Source organism: Hemiscyllium ocellatum, chromosome 9, assembly GCF_020745735.1.
Source record: "Hemiscyllium ocellatum isolate sHemOce1 chromosome 9, sHemOce1.pat.X.cur, whole genome shotgun sequence".
NCBI lineage: Eukaryota > Metazoa > Chordata > Chondrichthyes > Orectolobiformes > Hemiscylliidae > Hemiscyllium > Hemiscyllium ocellatum.
The window spans coordinates 52,633,218-52,657,946 of record NC_083409.1 but is presented as its reverse complement, the minus strand read 5'-3'; the positions used below and the strand labels follow the sequence as shown (position 1 = coordinate 52,657,946).

Genomic DNA, 24,729 nt, shown 5'->3' with positions numbered 1-24,729 from the left:
CCATGAACTCGCTGAGTAAAGAATCTACCCCTAACATTTGTCCTATACCTACCTCCCCTTAATTTAAAGCTATGCCCCCTTGTAGTATCTGACTCCATACATGGAAAAAGGTTCTCATGAGCAACCCTATCCAAACCCCTAATCATCTTGTACACCTGTATCAAGTCACCCCTAAACCTTCCTTTCTCCAATGAAAACAGGCCCAAGTGCCTCAGCCTTTCCTCATGTGATCTTCCTACCATACCAGGCAGCATCCTGGTAAACCTCCTTTGCACCCGTTCCAGTGCCTCCACATCCTTCCTATAGTATGGCGACCAAAACTGCACACAATACTCCAGATGCGGCCGCATCAGAGTCTTATACAACTGCAACATGACCTCAGGACTCCGGAACTCAATTCCTCTACCAATAAAAGCCAGTAAGCCATATGCCTTCTTCACAGCACTATTTACCTGGGTGGCAACTTTCAGAGATCTGTGTACATGGACACCAAGATCCCAACCATCAGCCCAGTACTCCATCTTCTTGTTACTCTTACCAAAGTGAATCACTTCACACTTACCTACATTGAACTCCATTTGCCACCTTTCTGACCAGCTCTGCAGCTTATCTATATCCCGCTGCAACCTGCCACATCTTCCTCGCTGTCAACAACTCCACCGACTTTCGTATCATCCGCAAACTTGCGCATCCAACCTTCTAGCCCCTCCTCCAGGTCATTTATAAAAATGACAAACAGCAATGGTCCCAAAACAGATCCTTGCGGAACACCGCTGGTAACTGCACTCCAAGATGAACCTTCACCATCAACTACTACCCTCTGTCTTCTTCCAGCCAGCCAATTCCTAATCCAAACCTCCAACTCACCCTCAATGCCATACCTCCATATTTTGTGCAATAGCCTACCATGGGGAACCTTATCAAACACCTTACTAAAATCCATATACACCACATCTACCGCTTTACCCTCATCCACCTCCTTAGTCACCTTCTCAAAGAATTCAATAAGGTTTGTGAGGCACGACCTGCCCTTCACAAAACCATGCGGACTATCTTTGATCACATTATTCCTATCCAGATGTTCATAAATCCTATCCCTTACAATTCTCTCTAAGACTTTGCTCACAACAGAGGTAAGACTCACCGGCCTATAGTAACTAGGGTTATCCCTACTCCCCTTGAACAAGGGAACCACATTTGCTATCCTCCAGTCTTCTGGCACTTTTCCTGTAGACAAGGACATAAAAATCAAGTCCAATGGCTCTGCAATCTCCTCCCTCGCTTCCCAGAGAATCCTAGGATAAATGCCTTCAGGCCCAGGGGACTTATCTATATTCACCCTTTCCAGAATTTCCAACACCTCTTCCCTACATATCTCAAAGCCATCCATTCTAATTAATTGCGACTCAATATTCACATCGATAACAATGTCCTGTTCCTGAGTGAATACTGACTAAAAGTATTCATTTTTTTTTCCTTTCTTTTATTTTTTAAACACCCGAGTGGCCTGTGACAAGCAATGCCCTTCACATCAAAAGGGAACAATATTTTATTTTCTTTTTTTTTAATGCTAATCTCCTGGTTATATTTTTTTTCCCCCCAGCACCCATGGTGTGTGTGCGCGCGTGTGCGTGTGCGCGCGTGCAGGTGTGAGACACAGTGAAAGACACAAAGTGTACAAATCTTTATTCAATTTCCACCACCAGGAAAATAGGAAAACACCCGAGTGGCCTCTGACGAGCAGTGCCCTTCACACCAAAGGGGAATGCTATGTGATCAAAACAGTGAAGGGGAGTGTAGGGACTGAATCAAAATAGAGTTGGAGGGGGAAATGATGCACTCCACTCCCTGCGGCACCCACCTCTCCCTGAACAACTCCAGGGTGTTGGTGGACACCGCATGCTCCTTCTCCAAGGACACCCGGGCTCTAAGGTAACCGCGGAAGAGGGTCAGGCAGTCGGCCCTCATGACCCGTTGTCTGGACCTGTTTATGGCCAGTTTGGTTAGGCCCAGGAGCAGACCCACGAGGAGGTCTTCAGACCTGCCCTCCCTCCTCCATATCGGGAGCCCGAAGATCAGGAGCGTGGGACTGAAGTGCAACCAAAAGCAGAGGAGAAGGTTTTTCAGAAAATCAAAGAGGGAGTGCAAACGCCCACACCCAATATACACATGGTCCACGGACTCCACAGCACAAGCAGTTGGGCTGGGAGTCCGTGAACCACCGCAATCTGCGGTTGCAGGGGACTGCTGCATGCAGCACCCTCCACCCCAGATCCCAGAGAGAAAGGGGGAGGACTCCCGCGTAGAGAGCCCTCTACTGGGGATCCCCACCGCCCGGTGGCAAATGGGCACGCTAAGGCGTGTCCGGATGGTGGATGAGGGAGAAGAGGTGGACGGTGTGCAGCAGCAGTCTATACAGGGCCCGCCTTTTTACATCCTTGAAAGGGACAAAATTAAAGTTTCGGAGGCGGCTCAGGTTGTGAGGCATAGGCTCCCGCAGGAAACGAAAAGTATTCATTCAGTGTCTCCCCAATTTCTTCAGCCTCCACACACAACTTCCCACTACTATCCTTGACTGGACCTATTCCTATAGTAGTGTTACTGCATTATTTCAAAAAAGCTTCGAGAACATTTTTGAAGTACTTCCTCTGTCTTCCCGGTAATTGCTCATCATGATGGAACTTCGAGTAGAGAGTTTGTTTTGGAAATTTTGTTCAGACTTGTGGATGCTGTGGCCATAAGTACTGCCCCAACACTGGCGATAGTGGCCTCAGAATACACTGTCATTGAAGAGCCAGTGGATTTGCAGGATTTTGCAAAGGCATCACTGGCAAAACTGAGGGATTTGAGGTGTCTGCTAGATATATCATATCATACCATTCATATTGTACCTATCATATCTCATATATAGGAGGTCTGGTAAAACTGCTGCCTTGGAGACCAGAAGCCTGAGATTGGGTTTAAGGTCTTTGTCATATAGCATTGCTCTTCAGAGAGCCAAAGGTGGCTTTGACAAATTGGATGTTGAAGTATTGAATTTTATTGTCAAAGTCTGCCCCTGCTGAGAGGAGACTGAAAGAAGATGTAATTCACATTTTCCAGAGTCTCACTATAGACCTTGATAGCTGGGAAGCAATGCTGTGGGGTGGAAGCTGGCTGGTCAAGGACATTGGTCTCTAGCTCAAAGCTCTTCTATTGTAAGCTTCTTGAATTGCACATCAATTTCTTTCTAGCTTAGCCTCTATTTGAGCACATGCAGATTCTACCATACCAATTGATAATGATATGCCTATGCATACCTCCAGCTAATACTCACTACCTGTATGTTAGCATCCAAATTCACCAATGGTGTCCAATGCATAAAAATGTGTCAACTTATCCAAGCACCTTTATTGACATCTAGGCCACTTGTGACAAAAGGAAAACAAATGCCACATAAATTTTGTACTGTTGGTTACTGGAATAGAAGAATGTGTCATTTTTATGAAATATTTTGAAAACACTACTAATTTCTGAGGTAAAACAAGACAAAATTATCTTAGTCATCTTTTGTCAGTGATTTCCCCACACCCTCAAATGAGTAGATGTTTATGAGAAAGGAGCTCGCTTAAGAGAATAATTAAATCAACCAAGAAAAGGAAAGATTATTTCTGATTACTGCAAGTCCAGAACCAGGGGGTCACAATCTAAGGATACAGAGTAGACAATTCTTGCTTCTGATGTCTATATGGGAAGTTCTGCTGTAGACTGCAGATGAGTATGTTGAGCAAAGCCTACAATAGTTCCCAACTAGTGCTCCGTTTGCAAATCCTGTTGGCAGTCAAACTTCTAGTTAAAGATTGAAGTATTGAAAGGTAACCCACCCAAGAGTTTATCAAAATGATGCTTAGCAATTGTCAACACTTTCAGGAGAGAAGGAAGAACAAGTTCAGAGAAATGTGTGGGAATGGGCACTGAAGGTGTAAAATTAATAATACTGTAAACACATCTTAAAAATATTGGTAGTGTTCTTAACAATTAGAAGAAACTATTCCTACTATTCTGGTCCAAGACCATTGCATGCTTTAGTGTACGCCAAGTAATACGATCACTTTAGCTCAGTTATAAGTAATGGTTTTGTCTTGACTATACCTGCAGCACAGGGCTATTGTCAAAATTGTAAGCACTGGGCCTCCCTTCCAAAGTGGAAAAGGCAACATTTCCTCCAGTGAGGGGCGATATATCACTAAATTCATCTGTGCACAGGGCCTGCTGTTCATCTTCTCCTGTTCGGATAAAACCACGATTTTTTTTCTGGTAGGTTTTCTCACAGGATCCACTGTAGTACTGGTAAGGTATCCAAGGCCCATCTTCATTAGTTCGTTTATAAATAACAAAACTCTCAGGCCGACTTGTATGGAACTTCAGTCTTACATATGTAATATCAAATGCTTTCCCTGCAACAAAAGAAAAAAAAATGAAACAATTTAATTTTTAAATCAAATATATTTCAACTTTTTAACAAACTAAACTTAAGTTTAGACAGTGCCATACAATATTTTCCAAGCCTGTCTGCACAGGCACTTCAACACCCATTATTTACTTTGGAAGCACTTACAAAGCAAAACAAAATGCAGATAGCAAAGTCCCATTTATTGTGTAGAGAGGTTAATTACATTATTTCTTGAATGTTCTGGTTGAGAAAGGGAAGTTGGCCAGTATATAAAGAAGCAATGCTCTTAAGTTGTAACTTGAAATGCATCAACTTGAATATGGAACAGGCAGTGGGCCTGGGTTTTAGACAACGTATCTCCATATTGCAATATGAGCTTAAATCCATGCAGATACCATGCAAAAAAAAAGCTACATTGAGTAAAAGCACAATATCCATTTATATTTCAGGGCTGTTTAACCAAGGAGATAAAAGGGGCCCAGAGACCAGGAGTGACAGCCAAACACTTGTAAAGAGTACTTCTAGGTTTCTTAACAGTAACTGCAATGTGAGACAAAGCACAAACAAAAGAAATGTTGCGTGTTTGAGATTAAGGAATAACAATTAAATCATGGGTAACTTAATCAACACAGAACAGACAAGTCAAACTGGAGTAGTAGCCTGAATAAGGAGTTCATTGAAAGCTTTCAAAATAATAGCATACTTTGGAGCTGTGATGAAAGGGTTTTTTTTAAATTCACTCATGGGACATTGGTGTCACTAGCTAGCCAGCAACTATTGCCTGTCCTTAGTTGCCTTAAAATGGTGATGAGCTGCCTCCTTGAATTGCTGCAGACCTTGTACTCTAGTAGATCTACAATGCCTTTTGGGAGGCAATTCCAGGATTTTTCACTCAGCGACAGCAAAAGGAATGATGATATATTTCCAAGTCATGAAACATTTGGGCAAGTGGCTTTGTGCGGAACTTTGAAAGGCACGCCTAAGGATCTTTGTTGAATTTCTATAGTGCATCTGTACTATACTGCTGCTACTAAGCATCAGTGGTGGAAAGTCGATTTTTAAGGATGTGGTGCCAATCAAGCATGCTGCTTTGTCCTGGATGGTGTCAAGCTTTGAGTGTTATTGGAGCTGCATTCATCCAGGCAATAAGGACTATTCCATCAGACTCTTGAGTTGTGTATTGTAGATGATGCACAGGCTTTGGAGAGTCAGGAGATGAGTTACACTCTGCATATTCCTAGCCTCTGACTTGTTCCTATAGCCACGATATTTACATGGCAAGTCCAGTTGGATTTCTGGTCAATAATAATACCCTGAATGCTAAATAGCAGGGTTTCCAAGATAGCAACTCCATTGATAGCAAAGAAGCAGTAATTAGATTCTCTCTTAATGAGATGGCCATTGTGTAATATTTGTATGGCATGAATGTTACTTTCCACTTGTCAGCCCATCTTTGACATTGCTCAGATCTTGTTGCATTCGAATGTTGACTACTTCAGTATCTGAGGAGCTAAACATCGACAGTCATTCCTAGTTCTGATCTAACAATGGAGGGAAAGTTATTGAAGAAGCAACTCAAGATGGTTTGACCCAAGAGAACACCCTGAGGAGTTCTTGATTCCATGACATGTTTGCAGGATGACTGACCTACAGCACCCACAACCATCTTTCTACATGTCAGGTAGACTCCAACCAGCAGAAGCTTTGTCCCATTTCCCACTGATTCCAGTTTTGCTAGGACTCCCTGGTGCTACACTTGGTCGAATATGGCTTTCATGTCAAAGGCTGTCACGCTCACCTTATCTCCAGAATTTAGCTCTTTTGTCCATTTTGAACCAAGGCTATAATGATGCCAGGGGCTAAGTGGCCCTGACAGACCCAAACTGACTTGTCCATTTTGTGTTAAGTTACCCATAATTAATTGTTATTGCCAAGCTTATGCTGCTTGGTAGCACTCTTTTCCCCTTCCCCCATCTTATCCCAGATCCAACCCTCCAACTCCGCACCACCCTCTTGAACTGTCCCTGTCCATCCTCCTTCCCAACTACCCACTCCAACCTATCACCATCACCCAGCAACCTCCCCCCACCTGCATCCACCTATTGCCCTCCTAGCTATCTCTCAGCAACCCCCCTATATTCCTGATGAAGGGTTTATGCTCAAAATGTCGACTCTCCTCGTCCTCGGATGCTGCCTGACCTGCTGTGCTTTTCCAGCACCACATTATGACTCCGATCTCCAACATCTGCAGTCCTCACTTTCTCCTGCTTTAGGCACTGTTGGTGATAGCTTCCATCACTTTACTGATAATTTAGAATAGACTGATAGGTTGAAAAATTACCACCCTGTGTCATATTTAACAACAAAACCAAATCTTCGATCTTTTTTGCATATGTTTCAGTGGAAGACCACATGTTAAAATTAAAATACAACCAAAACATGATCTAAAAGATCGATTTCCTCTGATTTGTCCAGTAGTAAAATCAGCTGGGATCATTTCAGAATGGATCAGAGAGCAAATTACATTACATAATGTTAAGTCTAATGTGACAAGATTAAGGAATGACCTCAGAATTAAAGCATCCCTAGATAGCACCAACGAAGATGACTGAATTTACATTCAGTTTGAAAGGATGATGATTAGGGCTGAGACTATTTTAAAACTAAATAAAGGCAACTATGTGAACATGAAAACTTATCCAAGCTGAGCTGGCATATTAGGCTTGGAGACCGATCATAGCAGATTTAAGAGATGATTTCAGAATCCTCAGAACAAGTATATTCTTGTGACAAAGGAAAAACTAAAAGGAAGGACCCTCTATGGTAAACAAGAGAAATGAAGGAATGCATCAAACTTCAAGAAAAAAAACGCATAAGACAGCATAAAGAGGAGTGGCAGATCAGATGATTAGCCAGAATATAAAAGATTACAGAAAGTGACTTAAAATGTTAATCAGGAGGAAGCAATTAGGGTACGAGATGGTACTGGCCCTTGCCCAGACCAGGAAGCACAGGTTCAAGTCCTACCTGCTCCAGAGGTACGAAATAACACCTGAACAGGTTGATTAGACAGGTTAAAATTTTTGAAAAACTTGAGAGGAAGTCATTTAGGAACGTAAAAATCAGATTACAAGATCTTCCACGAGTATTTAAAAAGAAAAAAGAGAAAGCAAAGTGAACGTTGGATCCTCTAGAGAATGACAACAGACGATAGTAATAGATAATAAAGAAATGGAAAGTGAAATGAACAAATATAGAGTCAGAGATGTACAGCATGGAAAGAGACCCTTCGGTCCAACTCGACCATGCCGACCAGATATCCCAACCCAATCTAGTCCCACCAATATTTTGTTTCTGTCTTCACTGTAGAGAATACAGAAAACATTTCAGGAACAGCTGTTAATCAGGGAGGTGGAAGGTAGAGAAAGGATCCTAGCACAATTACGATTACGAGGAAAGCTATGAAGGAAACAGTTGAAGCTGCAATCAGAGAAATCACCAGGTCCAGATGGATTTCATTCTAGGACCTTAAAAGAAAATCGTCCTTCAAGTAATTGATGCATTGGTGTTAATTTTCCAAAATTCCCAAGATTCATGAAAGATTTCATTGGACTGGAAAGTTGCAAACATAATCCCTCTATTCAAGAAGGGAGGAAAGCAGAAAATACCAAACTATACGTTAGTTTAATGTCTGTCATGACGAAGAAGTCAGAGTTAAACATTGGAGAGATTATAGATGCGTACTTAGAAAATCAAGGCAATTGAGAAAATGGTTTTATCAACAGAAATTTTAATGAATTTATTGGAATTATTTGAAGACATTACGTATGTTGTGGACAAAAGAGCTTGCTGAAGTGCTTTCTTTTTGATTTCAGGAAGGTATCTGCAAAGGTGTCACATCAAAGGCTGTTGTGGAAAATAAGATCTTATGGCGTAGGAGATAACACATTATCATAGATAGCAAACTAACTAATCTTGCTGGTTAAAAAAAAGAGTATGCACAAATAGGCCTTTGGTTGGATTGGCAGCATTTGATGAGTGCAGTCCCACTCCCAGTCTGTACTACGGCCTCAACCTTTTACAATTTATATCAATGATATAGAAGGGAGCCATGGCAGAGTAGCCAAATTCACAAATGACACCAAGGTAGGTAGGCAAGTATGTTGGAGAAGAAAAGATAAGAAAGTTACAGATAGTTATAAATAGGAATTACTTGATTGAAGTACATATGATCCTGACTGGTCTTGACAAAGTTGGTGGAAAAAACGCTTCCTCTCAAAGGACAAAAGAGGAGAACTTTTTCTCTTAAAAATTCTCAAAGGGCTATTAAGGGCAGCTGAGAATATGGAATTCAAAATAAACAGATCAACCATATTCTTACTGAATAGTATGTGTACTCCAATTTTGGCTGTTGCAATTACATTTGTATTGCGGTAGCATTTGCAATCCCTCAAAACTTGAAGCAGTCTGCGTCCGCGTCCATATGGAGCAAGAGCGAGCTTTAACCCAGGCCAAGTCGAATTACAGACAAGCAATGTTCATTACATAGAAGTGCCAGGCAATGGCCATCTCCAACAAGAGAATATCTATTCATCTGTCCTTAAATTCAGCAGCATTACTGCACTGAATCCCCATCACCACTGACCAGGTATTAAACTGAACCAGACAAATAAATACTATGACTACAATAGCAAGTCAGAGATTGGGATCTCTGGTGGATAACTCACCTCCTGACTCCTCAAAGCCTATTCTTCATCTAAAAGGCAGAAGCCAGAAGTGTGATAAAATATTTTCTATTTGCCTCGATCAAAATCAATAGGTGTAGTGCCATCCAGGACAAAGCAGAATGTTTCAATGGCACTCCAGACACTACCTTACAGCATTCACTTCCTCCACCACTGACAGACGTGTGCATTACAGCAACTTAAAGATTCCTCTGACAGCACCTTCTAAACCTCTACCATTTAGAAAAACTAGAGCTGCAGATATATAGGAAAACTACCATTTGCAAGTTCCCCTCCAAGGCACATATGGAACAATGTTGTTTTTTTCATTGTCGCTAAAATCCACTTCCTTTTAGCAGTCTGGTGTACCTATTCCAGCAATTTGAGATGACGGCTAACAACCTTTCTCAAGAGCAAATAGAACAAACAATAAATGCTGATCTTTACCAAGAAAGCTCAAAACCCAAAGAAATAAAAACAAGTAATGTGCAATAAATTGTACAATTTCAGTTCATGAAGGAGGTTTGTATTTTCTCAGAAGGATTTCAATACTCAAATCACAAAAGAAAGGAAACCCTATTAGAGTCAGAGATGTACCAGATAGAAACAAAGAGGTCCAACTTGTCATGCCAACCAGATATCCGAAATTAACCTAGGCACATGTGCCAACATTTGGCTCACGTCCCCCTAAACTCTTCCTGTTCTTATACCCATGTAGATGCATTTCAAATGTTTCAATTGTATCAGCCTCTAACACTGCCTCTGGCAGCTCATTCCATACAGGCACCACCCTCTGCGTGCAAAAGCTGCCCCTTAGGTCTCTTTTATATCCTTCCCCTCTCCCCCTAAACCTATGCCCTCCAGTTTTGGACTTCGCCACCCCTGGGAAAAGACCTTTCCTATTTACCCTACCCACACCACTCACTATTTTACAAACCTCTAAGGTCACCCCTCAGGCTCCAACGCTCCAGGGAAAATAGCACCAGTCTATTCAGTCTCTCCCTACTGCTCAAACCCTTCAACTCTGGTAACATCCCTGTAAATCTCATCTGAACCTTTTCAAGTTTCACAACATCCTTCCTATAGGAGGGAGACCACAATTACACACAGTATTCCAATAGTGGCCTAACCAGTGTCCTGTACAACCATAATATGATCTCCTAACTCCTACATTCAATGTATTGACCAATAAAGCCAAACATACCAAATGCCTTCTTCACTATCTTATATACCTATGACTCTACTTTCAAGGAACTATGAATTTGCATGCGCTTTGTTCAGCAACACTGCCCAAGGGTTTACCATTAAGTGTACAAGTTCTACCCTCCAATTTTGGTGTCACCTGCAAACTTACTAACCATACTTCTTATGCTCACATCCAAATCACTGGAATCAATGACAAAAAGCAGTGGACCTAGCACCAATCCTAATGGCACACTGCTGATCACAGGCCTCCAGTTTGAAAAGCAACACTTCATCCCCCTCTCGCTTCTACCTTCAAGCCAGTTCTCCTTGTGATCTAACCTTGTTAACCATTCTACCACGAGGAACCTTGTTGAAAGTCTTACTGAAGTCCATATAGATCACATTCACCACTGCCCTCATCAATCCGCTTGGTTACTTCTTCAAAAAACTCAAGCAAGTTTTGATTCCCTCCAACAACTTGCCCATTACCATTGTCAGGCTCACCGGTCTATAGATTCCAGCCATTTCCTACAACCTTTCTTAAATAATCTTTAGGTTTGCTTTTTGCTGCTCTTTCTTAAATTTCAACATAAATTGCATGTTTAGTTATAGCCTAAAACTATATGCTGCACTTAGTTCACAAAATACATTATAATTTCTGTTGCCCAATATCATTAGCTATTAAAATGATTATAGCTAACACAAAATTAAGTCACCATAACTTGATTAAAACTGTACCTGAAGGGTATATTTTAGGTCAGCCAATAAGTATCAGATTTAACTTAGACTTAATGTGTGGGAGCCATTTTATACTATGAGTGTTGCAGGACAGCGTGGGTATCAAACATTACTAGGAAAACTCTGGCGTCACAGGTAGGGATGCTCATAAATGGCCACACACACGTTGGGATGAAATCCCAGTGGAGAAAACCCCTCATCGCCAGCCAGACTGATCAAAGATTGGTGGACAAGTTCCTCTCATATGAAACCTGAACCCCTTTGAGGTGGACGCCACAAGACACACTGACAGTATTGGACACAAGTCAGATTTAAAGCTAATTGCTCTCTAGTTCCCTGGCTTTTCCTTAAACCCTTCTTAAAAAATGGCATCATGCCAGCTGCCCTCCAGTATTCCAGTACCTCACCTGTGGCTAGGGGTCAAGCAATCTCTTCCCTAGCCTCCCACAAAGTTCTGGGAGAGAGTCATGGATGGGGGCCAGAATAGGTAGATAAATTCCTGGGAAATACATGATCAGGTCCCAGGGATTTATCTACCTACTCCAGCCCCCCTACAACACCTCCTCTGGTATATCAATGACATCATTGGTGCTGCTTCCGTCTCTCACCTGGAATTGAAACAATTTAATCAATTTCCCATCCAATTTTCACCCTGCTCTCAACTTCACCGGGTCTACCTCTGAGTCCTCTCTTCCCTGTTGCCATTTCTGGGGGTAGACTGGCCACTAATATCCACTATAAACCCACCAACTTCCATAATTACCTGTACTATGCATCCTCACATCCTGTTTCCTGTAAAGACTCTATTCCTTTCTCCCGGTTCCTCCGTCTCCACTGCATTTGTTCTGATGATGTCACCTTTGACCAAGGATACCCCAGCACTGTTGTTGACTGGGCCCTCAGCTGGCTCTGACCCATTTTCTGCACTTCAGGCCCTTACCTGCCCTTCCCTACCATCCCATCAGCATCCACCTGCAGAGGATCATTAGTTGACATTTCCGCCAAGGTGTCACCACCAGACACACATTCCTTTCACCTCCCCTATGAGCTTTACACAGGGACTGTTCCCTCTGGGATATCTTGGCCCACTCTTCCTTCACTCCCAATCCCACTATACCTGCAGAAGGTGTAACAGCTGTCTGTGTACTTACTCCCTTCTCAATATCCAAGGGCTCAAATACCCTCCAGGCGAAGCAACACTTTACCAGCACTTCATGCAATCTAGTCTACTGCAATCACTGCTTACAATGGGCTCTCCACTATATTGGGAAAATGAAACGAAGACTGGATGACTTCCAGTTGCCTGCCATTTAAACATATTATTCCCTGGCTAACATCTGTCTCAGATTTGCAACAGTGTTCCAGCGAAGCTCAGCAAAAGCCAGAAGAACAGCACCTCATTTTCTGCTTGGGAACCTGCAGCCTTCTGGACTCAATATTGAGTTCAACAATCTTTGGGCTTGAACTATCCTATGCTGTTATCCCAACCTCCAACCACCAGGTCTTGTAATCACAGTCTGCTATTACATGGAACCAATTGCTAGCCATGAATAGTCCCCATTAATAGTTATTCACCCTCCTAGCCAGATGATTACTCACTCTTATGCCTGTCCAATTGCTCTTCTTTCTCTTTGGGCTCTATCCCTATTTTTGATTTAATCCTTAATCCCCTTCCCCTACCCTTTCTTCGACATATACATAGCCATTTTCCTAGCTACCATCAGTTCTGAGGAAGTGTCACTGGACCCAAAATGTTAACTCAGCTTTTTTCTCCACAGATGCGGCCAGACCTGCGGAGCTTTTCCAGCAATCACCATTTTTGATTTACAGCATCCGCAGCTCTTTTGGCTTTGATTTCTCAACCTTTATGCCTTTTAAGACCTCCACTAGCATCGCCACTGTAATATGAACACTTTACAATTTATTTCCCGATCTTTTGTTCTTTCTGCTCCCTCCCTATTTCCAATAATCTTTTTTTTAAAACTGGCTAAAATCCTTTAAATCTCTTTCTCTTCCATGGTGATGAAAAGTAATCAACCTGACACAATAACTGTAGTTCACCGAAGCAACTACCTGACCTGCTATACTTGTTCAGCCTGTTTTTGTTTCAAATATCCAGCACCTTCACAATATTTTGCTTCTGATTCCATTAATACCATCAGGCTCAATGACAGGGGAGTGCAGCAGAGAAATGCACACGGCAAGGCTGAAATATTTGCAACCATCTTCAATCAAAAGAGCCAGTGTCCCAAACATCACCTTCCCTGGATATCTCCTGTCCACCAGCAGGATAGTCACAGCAGAGTGTTATACAGTCAGGAGCCAGCTGCCTTGGGGAGTGCTCAACACCAACTCTGGATTCCATTGGGGCAAGGAAACCCTCTGCTGGTTACCATGTACCATTATTCATCAGCTGAGGGAAAAGTACTCCCCCATGCTAAATACTTGGAGGAAGCACGGAGAGTGGCAAGGTTGCAAAATGGACATTGCAATGCTACCCAACATACATCAAAAAAGTGGCTCAGCACCAGCAATACTGATCGAATGAACATAGCTGCTGGAGTGGGTTGGCGGCATGTGGTGAGGAAACCAGCAACCCAGAGAAAACATATCTGACCTCATCCCTACCAATCTGCCAGCTGTAGGTGCATCTTTCCATGACAGTATCAATAAGAGCGTCCACTGCACAGTCCTGTGGAGACAAAGTACTCCTTCACATTGTTATAGGTTTGTGGCAGCATCCCCATGCTAAATGGGACAAATTTCAAACATTTGAGCATCTTAAAACTGGGCATCCCTGAGGTGCTGTGGGCCATCAACAGCAGAATTATACTCCAGCATAAAGTGCATCCTCATTACCCACATATCCCCAATTCAACCATTGTCATCATGTCTTTCTGATGTCCACATGACCAAGTCCTTTGCTAGGTACTGCTTTCATTTGGAGAATGCCTCCATGAGACAGATGTCGGAGAAGCATGTATGTCTCCTCCATACAACTACACGTGGCCTCCTTTTTGGCAGACACATGGGCCTGCTTGTGCCAAGGAATTGAGACACCTTCTGTTCACCCCTCCTAAAAAAAAAGTCTCTTCCAAAAGGACTGCCGCTGATTACATTTTAACTTTCACTCCTCCACCTATCCTTGCATCCTTTTATTCATCCCCCACTTCAGATGGCCTCCTTTGTAATGGCCTCGACCACAGCTTCCTTCCAAGTTATTCTAGCTCCTTCACTAGCCTCTCTGCCTTGCCTCTTAGGCTGCAGCCTTGCTCCTATCAAAATCAGAAAAACTCTGACCCATTGCCTTGTCACAGGTGCCATCTGATTTCAATCATCTGTCATTTAACAATGCTCCCTGAAGGGGAAAAAGCAGCTGCAACTCACCCCAACTGCACCAAGTTGACTAACTCGGCTGCTACGTTACTTATATGCAATCACATGCATTGATAAATTAACTAGAAAGACTGCACTCAGACATGCAGATACCTGTAAAACGAAGATTTCCGAGAACTTAATACCATAGTTTCAAACTTCTATCAGGAAGCTAATTGTTGGCCTCCCGCACAATTAAGCTCCTCTGCGGGCCAAAGATTCCCACTCCCAGGAGCAGCATAGAATCCTGTTCTAAACTGACTTCAAGTTCATACCTGAATATTTTAACAGTACAGGCAGTGGTTACTGAACACATGTTTATACTGGGAGGTTCTGACTGTGGCAAAATACCAATGTTGCAATGTGAAATTCTTAATTCTAAAGTTGAATGCCTTGCTCTTACCCTGCACATGAGAGAATTAATTAGACAAATGTTTGGCAGCAATCTATACTGTCCGCAGCAAACGTTAGAAATCCCCTTTTTGTAGCATTTTCATAACAAACTGAAACTTGCTATGGTAAGAAATGGGAGTACATTTGTGAAAGTGTGCAGTTGAGTACCACTTAGCAATCACAAGTATTTAACCATATCCCAGGAAAGATGGTGTAGAGAGCAAGTTTATACAATTTGCTCCAAAAATAAAGACCATAGTAGAAAAAATAAAAACTGGCCAACTTTGCATTTGTTTTTCATTCTTTTCATTCTTGTGTGAACACTACACATTTATATTCATTCAAAAGCCATACTAAAAATGACTTTTTAAAAAAATGCTCCATATATTTGATATTCTGAGGAAAGTAGTACAAGTTTTGCATATTACTGGGTAAAAAGTCCACTGCAAACAAATTTGACTGCCATCAGTTCAAACCAACCAATACAACTGGAGTTTTATCAAAGCACTGCTGTGACAGTTCTGAATAAGAAGGATACGGAGTGGTGTGTAGCAACAGCAGAAGTGTTAGAAGAATGCCAGTATAATGTAAGAGCATTCATTGAAAACGGAGGGTGAGGGAATGTTACCGCCTACATGGGATGGATTTCAGGGGTTATTTTTCAATTCCATAAAATGCGCTTTATTGAATTCTGCATTGCATTTCATTTCCCTTCTGAAACATTCTTAAAGGGTAAACTTAACTTAGCCAAACAAGCCGACTTCCACCTTAAGTGGTTATGTACTCTATGCAAATTGAAGAGTTATGTTAAATGCTATAGTTCTATCCTACTTGATAAGTAACTTAGAGCCCACAGGAATGCAAGTGTAAAATGATCAGCAGCTGTGACATCTGGACTTAAGTCGATTCTCACGGGATCTATCACAGTAGAATAACCATATCCTATTTAAAATTTGCAGTGCAGATATTTTGTCCAAAGCTGGTTTCTCTCGTTGTTAACTAAATGTAAAAATGTAAGGAAAAGAAAGGATATATCCATCACAAAAAGTGAACACTGAAAAAAAAATGCATACAGCTACAGATAAAGTTCATCTACAGTGAAGGCCAGTCAGAATCAGGTGTACAGTCTGAAACAAAAACAAAGGCTGTTACCTGGACCACTCCTACCACCAATCTCCACTGTTAAGAAAGATTGTCATAAATCATTACACTGTATTTCAACAATGGCTGTCATAATAACCTTAAACCACTCTCAAAACTTTAACTAGCCCAATCCTGAAAAGATAAAACGCTTTGAGTCAAAGATTGTTCATGTGTGATACATAAACGCTACAATGACTTCCCATTAATACCGCTTATATGACTGAACTATCAACTACAAGCCAGAACATCCTTAACTTTCTTTTTATAAAATTTATTTTTGAAGAAATTATTCTCCCATCTTCATAATGACATTCACAGACAGAGTGATTTGCTGAACAGCCTGAACTACTACCATTCAGAATTTTTATAGCAGTTGAGAAGAGTTGAGAGATCTGCTGTCTGACAGGAAGAACATCTTCCATATTTTCCAGAACACAAAAGCATTGGTAAGTTGCTAAACACAATTGAATGTAGGAGCAATACTGACATTGAGTAATTACATATACATAGATGAAATGAAAAGTTATGAACATGAACGGGACTTCCAGATCAATAAATGAACAAACACCCAATGGTTTCAGCACTAATCAACTATTTTTGCCAATTTGGAACTGAAGGTGGGAAAAGGACACAAGAAAAACAGATGTGAAAAGAGGTAAAAATACAGTTTAATTGAATCTTTGCCAAAAAAAAAGAGGGGGATGTCACAAATCCTCAGAGTCAAAAGGGAGGAAGGAAACACGATTATCTTTTCCAAGTCTGGTAACTATTTGACTCTGTCGGGAACTAGTATGTCCCTAACAAAGATACCATCCAAATCATTGTAAATCTAAAAGGGTGGATGTTTAGCATTGTTTAAATTGAAAAAACAAAAATTCATTGATATAAAGAAAAGTGAATAGTCACTTTTCGACCCTCTTCAGTGTACAACAGCTGCTAAAGTAATCAGGAAATGACAGAGACATGGTAGGAGTCAGAGTATTGACCAGATTAGATACAGGCTGATTTGAAGATGTGCTGGTATGAATAATGCATTTTTACTCCATCACACAGATGTCTATATCATTATTCTCAATGCTTATTATTCACAAGCAAATTGTATACCAGAGAATCGCTGAAGAGGCACACAAACCTAGACTTTAAATATTTCTAAAATTATAATTTTGCAAGTTAAGTCTTGAAAACCTAATTGTTTGAGATAATACCAAGCACGTGCTACAAGTTTCCAGAACATAAAGTTTTTATTGCTTTCATACTGACTACAACATTAATACAACAAACCAAGAAACTACACAAGTATAATAAAACAAAATCAAAATACAGCTGGAGGTCACCCTCTTGCCCTCGTTTCCATGCCTATCTCCCTATGATTTCTCCCCCAACCCAATTATAATCTGTCTTTTCTCTATGTCCTCCAGGATATTTGGATTCTGGGGTGCTGTTCTTCCACCAGCAGTCACAAACTCCTTACTGGCATTGGTGAGTTCAAAATCTAAAACTTTTCCTGAGCAGGACTTTGGTCCCAGGGCAAGGGTTGCCAGTGGCCTCACCACTGCCGAATTGACAAGTTGTTCAACAGACCTTTCCTAGAAAGAGCAGCATGGGTCTCTTACCGTCTCCCCAGCCTGCAGGTGAGACCCTCCCCTAAGTCCCAGAAACATTCTACTCAATGTCTCATCAGAACGGCTTAAAAATGATAGGTGTAAACAATGCAAAGGACTCAAAATACAAATTTCATCATCCATGCATGAACAAACACATAAAACAGCTAGCTTTAAGTACTTATTTCATATGAATTCATGCACAGGACTTTTTGGAATTACATTACAAGCTTCAAGACGATGAACCAAGCAGATCTAATATGTTGCCAATAAAAATGGAGCTTTCATACACCCAGGTGATCATAAATGCAGGGCATGTGAAGCTCACTTAGATGATTCTGGTAACGGCATTGAACAAAGTTTAGCCAACACAATTACTTACTGCCAAAACCAATATTTCTCGAATGTTCCTTTACTGTGATCACGGAGTACAGAGAAACTCAGATTAAGATGTCAGCTAGCAAAAGGCTAAGACATGGAGCAATGTGAGCTTACCTACATATCACCATCCAAAAGGGTGAATGATAAAGTGAGATTGAAAACTTGAGATAGAAACAGAATTGGAAATATTAACTCATATTAAACAGCCAGAAAATAAAGCATGGTGTTTGGAGTTGGCACTTCTGAATTTGCTTACATTGTCTCCTACTTGACAGAAGGAGTTTTTCAATAATTGCTCTCCAAATTTAGAATTTTAAATGCTACTGAACACTAAAATGGAATAGTTGTAATAAAGCTCATTCCATCTTTGTGTTCAATATACTGAAAGTACTTACTATGCTTGCATTTTTGTTATTGGGACTTGTCACAGGTTTGTCGAACATTTATTTCTTTCCTTGAAAAGACTGAATTGCTGCATCCTTTGTGACACAAGACACACACAATATTGCTACGGAAACTGCTGGGTGGGGTGGGCAGGTAAAATCTGAAACTTTGGCAGACACTTGTATTTCTGAGATACCATTGGTTTTCACATCCGGTGCATTACATGCAAAAGGAAGTTTGATTGCTTGATGGGCAATCACAAATATAAAACCACCTAATCATTATTCCTTAACAATCAACATGGTCCACTCTAAAACCCTACACTTAATGGTAAGGTCCTAGGGAGTTTTGCTGAACAAAGAGACCTTGGAGTGCAGGTTCATAGCTCCTTGAAAGTGGAGTCGCAGGTAGATAGGATAGTGAAGGTGGCGTTTGGTATGCTTTCCTTTATTGGTCAGAGCACTGAGTACAGGAGTTGGGGGGTCATGATGCGACTGTATAGGACATTGGTTAGGCCACTGTTGGAATACTGCATGCAATTCTGGTCTCCTTCCTATCAGAAAGATGTTGTGAAACTTGAGAGGGACCAGAAAAGATTTACAAGAATGGTGCCAAGGTTGGAAGATTTGAGCTACAGGAAGAGGCTGAACATGCTGTGGCTGCTTTCCCTGGAGCATCGGAGGCTGAAGGGTGACCTTATAGAGGTTTACAAAATTATGAGGGGCATGGATAGAGTAAATAGGCAAAGTTTTTTTCCCTGGGGTCAGGGAGTCCAGAACTAGAGGGCATAGGTTTAGGGTGAGAGGGGAAAGATATAAAAGAGACCCAAGGGGCAACATTTTCACACAGAGGGTGGTATGTGTATGGAATGAGTCCCCAGAGGAAGTGGTGGAGGCTGGTACAATTGCAACATTTAAGAGGCATTTGGATGGGTATATGAATAGGAAGGGTTTGGAGGGATATAGGCTGGTGCTGGCAGGTGGGACTGGATCGGGTTGGGATATCTGGTCGGCATGGACGGGTTGGACCAAAGGATCTGTTTCCATGCTGTAAATCTCTATGACTAAGTAAACTGGGGAAAATTAAGGGTTTAATACCATTTCATGGAACCATGACTACGCATTTGTTCCCAACCTTAACCAGTGACTGTTCATCTGCGGAGAGGACAGATCTAGCCAAAAACAACATGGCAGAATGGGGGCTCAAATTGCCACTAGTCTGTGCTCTATGATAGAGCACAATGCCACAGCTGACATGACCTTCCCTAAGGAAACCGTCTACAAAGCTGTGAAACTAAAACTGAGTGAAGGAGCTACCTCTCTAGTGGCAACAACTAATATAGGTTTCCAGCTTCCATGCCACATTTAATTAAGTAAAAGAAATATCTCTGCAAAGAAAATCAAGTGTTGCATTAGATGGCAAAGAGTCAGCATCACATCATTTGGTTAAAATACAATTAGAAAGTTCCCATACTCAGCATACAAAATGCAGAATTAATGGCTTCAGAGAGATACTTCTCTACAGTAGTGTAACACCTGTACACACCCCTATAGCTCTTCAATGGAGATCCTTCAAGATCAAATAAATTGCCAAAACCGGAGCCCCCAGGCTTCTCAATTTAGACAAGGCATTCATGCGCAGGGAATGGTGAAGGAAAACAAAGTCAGAGACACAAAACAGTGAAAATATATTTTGCGAGATTGTTATCTACGTTAAATTTTGTGGCAAGACTGTTGCACCATCCCATTGATTACAGATTTATCCTATAAAGCACTATTAAAGTACTGTTCCAGGTCTGTCAAAGGGTGTGTCTGCTATTAATAGCAGGAAGCTGTGTCTGTCAAAAAGGCTTGTCGGGCCATTTACCAGCTTATTCATGCAGGTGGTTTTCACTTCATACGAAGTACAATTTGCTAATGATTCCTCAAGTTGCGCAATTCCCAAGTTTCATGCCACTACATTACCTGCTTCCTGCTTGTGACCCCCTCCATCTCACCCCAAACTCCGGAATTGAGAAAACATCAAATCAGTCACTTCAAAAAGACTATTAAATGACACAGAAGATCAGAGGAGACAGGTGAACTTTGATGTTTCGGTACAAGTTAGCACTGGGGCAGGGGTGGGCGCAAGGAGGAAACACTCTTCCTTTGAGTCATGTTTATATGGAAACTACTTCAAAAGAAATACAGAAGCGTAAATCTTGTTCTGAACACATCAGGTGGAACAATAAATACTAAACAGAAGGCAATATACACCTTTCCATGACAAAGTTACTAAAAATGAAACATTTTTCATTACAGTCTATTAAAAGCAGATTGGCCTAGAAATTGCAGGAAAGGTAATAGTAAATTTGCCATACTCACTTAGTCCATAAAATAATTCAGCAGTTTGAGAACAAGAGAAATGCCATGAAATTAACTTGCCAGCCATTTTCTCATCATTCCATTAGAACCAAAATTAATTTTTTTAATTTCACCACTCAGCTCCCACATTGTACATTAGTTATAATTAGGCTTATTCTGCTAATCCAAACTAACACACAAATAAAATGACACCCATTTTGGGTTGGTAATTCATTTTGTAAGGATCCCACAAAAGAGGGGATATATGGACATGATGTGATATTTGATGTGGGAGGCCCAAAAAGCAAACTGAGAAGCCTCTGTCTTGCAGGTGTAAAGCATTAATGTAGGTTTTTTTAAAAAAAATTTTGCTTTCACATTTGCTTCCGCTTTCTCAAAATCAACTCTATTGGTCTCAATTGCTCCAGAATGCAAGGTGTAAATAGGCAAAGTTTTTTCCCTGGGGTCAGGGAGTCCAGAACTAGAGGGCATAGGTTTAGGGTGAGAGGGGAAAGATATAAAAGAGACCTAAGGGGCAACTTTTTGTGATATATTGTGATATATGTGATATATTGCCTTGCAAATAGTTAGCATTGTTAATAAAATTCAACCTGACAGAACAGTGCTGTATTATTGTATGTTATCCAGAACACAGAAATATTATGTTACACAGAAAATCATAAGTAGCCTCCTGATAGCAGCACATGCATGCTAGAAGACAGTGCACATTAACAGTCAGTGGTAGTAAGTGGGCACTGAAAGCTAGACGCGACAACTGGAAGCTGAAGACTGAATCTATGATAGGACTGTAGCAGTAGTCAAGAGTCTTTTCCCTAATCAGTCAGAATTCGGAGCTTAAGTTCGGTGAGAAAATTAGTAAAGCCAAAGTACAAAGGGATCTGGGAGTGCTAGTCGAGGATTCTCTAAAGGTAAACATGCAGATTGAGTCCGTGATTAAGAAAGCAAATGCAATGTTGTCTCTGATCTCAAGAGGGTTGGAATATAAAAGCAGAGATGTGCTACTGAGACTTTATAAAGCTCTGGTTAGGCCCTATTTAGAGTACTGTGTCCAGTTTTGGTACCACACCTCAGGAAGGACATACTGGCACTGGAACGTGTCCAGCGGAGATTCACACGGATGATCCCTGGAATGGTAGGTCTAACATATGAGGAACGGCGGAGAATCCTGGGATTGTATTCATTGGAGTTTAGAAGATTAAGGGGAGACTTAATAGAGATGTACAAGATAATACATGGCTTGGAAAGGGTGGACGCTAGGAAATGGTTTCCATTAGGCGAGGAGACTAGGACCTGTGGACACAGCCTTAGAATTAGAGGGGGTCAATTCAGAACAGAAATGCGGAGACACTTCTTCAGCCAGAGAGTGGTGGGCCTGTGGAATTCGTTGCCACGGAGTGCAGTGGAGGCCGGGACGCTAAATGTCTTCAAGGCAGAGATTGATAGATTCTTGTTGTCTCGAGGAATTAAGGGCTACGGGGAAAAACGCTGGTAAGTGGAGTTGAAATGCCCATCAGCCATGATTGAATGGCGGAGTGGACTCGATGGGCCGAATGGCCTTACTTCCACTCCTATGTCTTATGGTCTTAAGTTACAACTACAACCAAACCTAAAGGGTACAAACCTTGTACCAAGCTGGTGGATACTATTGTCTTGATCTTCTGGGGTGGGTGGGTGTGGGGGGGGCAGAGAAAAGGACAATAGGCTTCTGATGCAATTCAAAATAAATGACAATTAAAAGGCCTGAACAACAGCCCTGACTTAAGAAAAACATCCCTGAATAAAATGAGAAAAACGGAAAAATAAGTTCCCTACAGGAAAAAAGGCCTTGATGTGCCCAGATGCAATCAAATCTATCATTTTCTTTTTCAAATTGGCACAAAAAAAAGTGTTTGACATCATACTTTACTGGCATAGGCAGCACTGATGGACAAAATCCCACTATCACAAAACTGTAATCTTTAAAGATGCAGCAGCTTGCAATTTTAAAAAAAAAAGCAAAGAAGCCAATAAAAAACATTAAAAAGCATTATACTTACAATAAAGATTGTTACACCTGCACTTTTAGATGGAAAACAAGCAGTACGTCGGCAATGGAATACCAATCTGTGGTTTTTCTGATAGAACTTCAGTCACTTAGCAAAAATTAATTCTGGATCCGTAAATAATTGAAAAAGACTGATAACACTTTATTTTTCTTACCCATTTTGGGCACTAAAGTCCTCCGTAATTTCGGACGATGACTGCAAAAATCCTGACAACATGTTAGATCAACTTAAAGTTCAAGTCAATTTCAGGATAAACAAGCTTGAGTCCATGTCATATTGAGAACAGCCAGGTGAAACATTCTACAAATTCACTGGCTGATGTCATTATAAAAAGGTGTGGAATATCAATTCACTGAAGCCAATTTGATTTAAGGCTTCTTAAGTTGGTCATTGCCTCTATACCAGTGAATCCTTCATAAAGGCACTTCTGGACAAACCCAAAGGTGTTAACACATTATTATTAAGACTTCACTATAAGAGGATGCAAGTTTAAAGAAATTCTAACAGGCCAACAGCATCTGCAAGTACTTGACTCGAACAGGTTTTGCAGTGGATTATCCAAATCTTGTACAAGTTGTGGTTTGTTTCACCCACCCAGATGGTGTCCAGCAATTTGTGACGTATACAGGTTATGTTCTACTAGAGTCAGAGATGTGCAGCATGGAATCAGACTTTTGGTCCAATCTGTCCATGCCGACCAGGTATCACAACCCAACCTAATCCCACCTGCCAGCACCCGGCCCATATCCCTCCAAACCCTTCCTATTCATATACCCATCCAAATGCCTCTTAAATGTTGCAATTGTACCAGCCTGCACCACTTCCTCTGACAGCTCATTCCATACACGTACCACCCTCTGCATGAAAACGTTGCCCCATAGGTCTCTTTTATATCTGTCCCCTCTCACCCTAAAGCTATGCCCTCTAGTTCTGGACTCCCTGACCACAAGGAAAATACTTTGTCTATTTATCCTATCCATGCCCCCCATAATTTTGTAAACCTCCATTAGTTCATCCGTCAGCCTCCGACGCTCCAGGGAAAACAGCCCCAGCATGTTTAGCCTCTTCCTGTAGCTCAGATCCTCCAACCCTGGCAACATCCTTGTTAATCTTTTCTGAACCCTTTCAAGTTTCACAACATCTTTCCGATAGGAAGGACACCAGAATTGCACACAATAATACAAAAGTGGCCTCACCAATGTCCTGTACAGTCGCAACATGACCTCCCAACTCCTGTACTCAATACTCTGACCTTTAATGGTAAGCATACCAAATGCCGCTTTCACTATCCTATCTACCTACAACTCCACTTTCAAGGAGCTATGAACCTGCACTCCAAGGTCTCCTTGTTCTGCAACACTCCCTAGGACCTTACCATTAAGTGTAGAAGTCCTGCTAAGATTTGCTTTCCCAAAACGCAGCAGCTTGCATTTATCGGAATTAAACTCCATCTGCCACTTCTCAGCCCATCGGCCCATCTGGTCCAGACCCTGTTGTAATCTGAGGTAATCCTCTTCGCTGTCCACTACACCTCCAATTTTGGTGTCATCTGCAAACTTACTAACTGTACCTCTTTATGCTACCATCCAAATCATTTATGTTAATGACAAAAAGTAGAGGGCCCAGCACCGATCCTTGTGGCACTCCACTGGTCACAGGCCTCCAGTCTGAAAAACAACCCTCCACCACCACCCTCTGTCTTCTACCTTTGAGCCAGTTCTGTATCCAAATGGCTAGTTATCCCTGTATTCCGTGAGATCTAACCTTGCTAACCAGTCTTCCATGGGGAACCTTGTCGAACGCCTTACTGAAGTCCAGATAGATCACATCTGCTGCTCTGCCCTCATTAATCTTCTTTGTTACTACTTCAAAAAACTCAATCAAGTTTGTGAGTCATGATTTCCCATGCACAAAGCCATATTGACTATCTAGAATCAGTCCTTGCCTTTCCAAATACATGTATAT

General features: G+C 41.5%; 1 protein-coding gene across 1 annotated transcript in view; it reads right to left on the bottom strand.

Annotated features, from left to right (window-relative positions):
• The window catches only part of lamc1 (laminin, gamma 1), a 295,283-nt gene that overhangs the window by 126,792 nt on the left and 143,762 nt on the right, over positions 1–24,729 (bottom strand). The window contains exon 2 of the mRNA XM_060830312.1: positions 4,132–4,436. Coding sequence (XP_060686295.1) covers positions 4,132–4,436 — 305 coding nt within the window. The remainder of the gene's footprint in view (positions 1–4,131; positions 4,437–24,729) is intronic.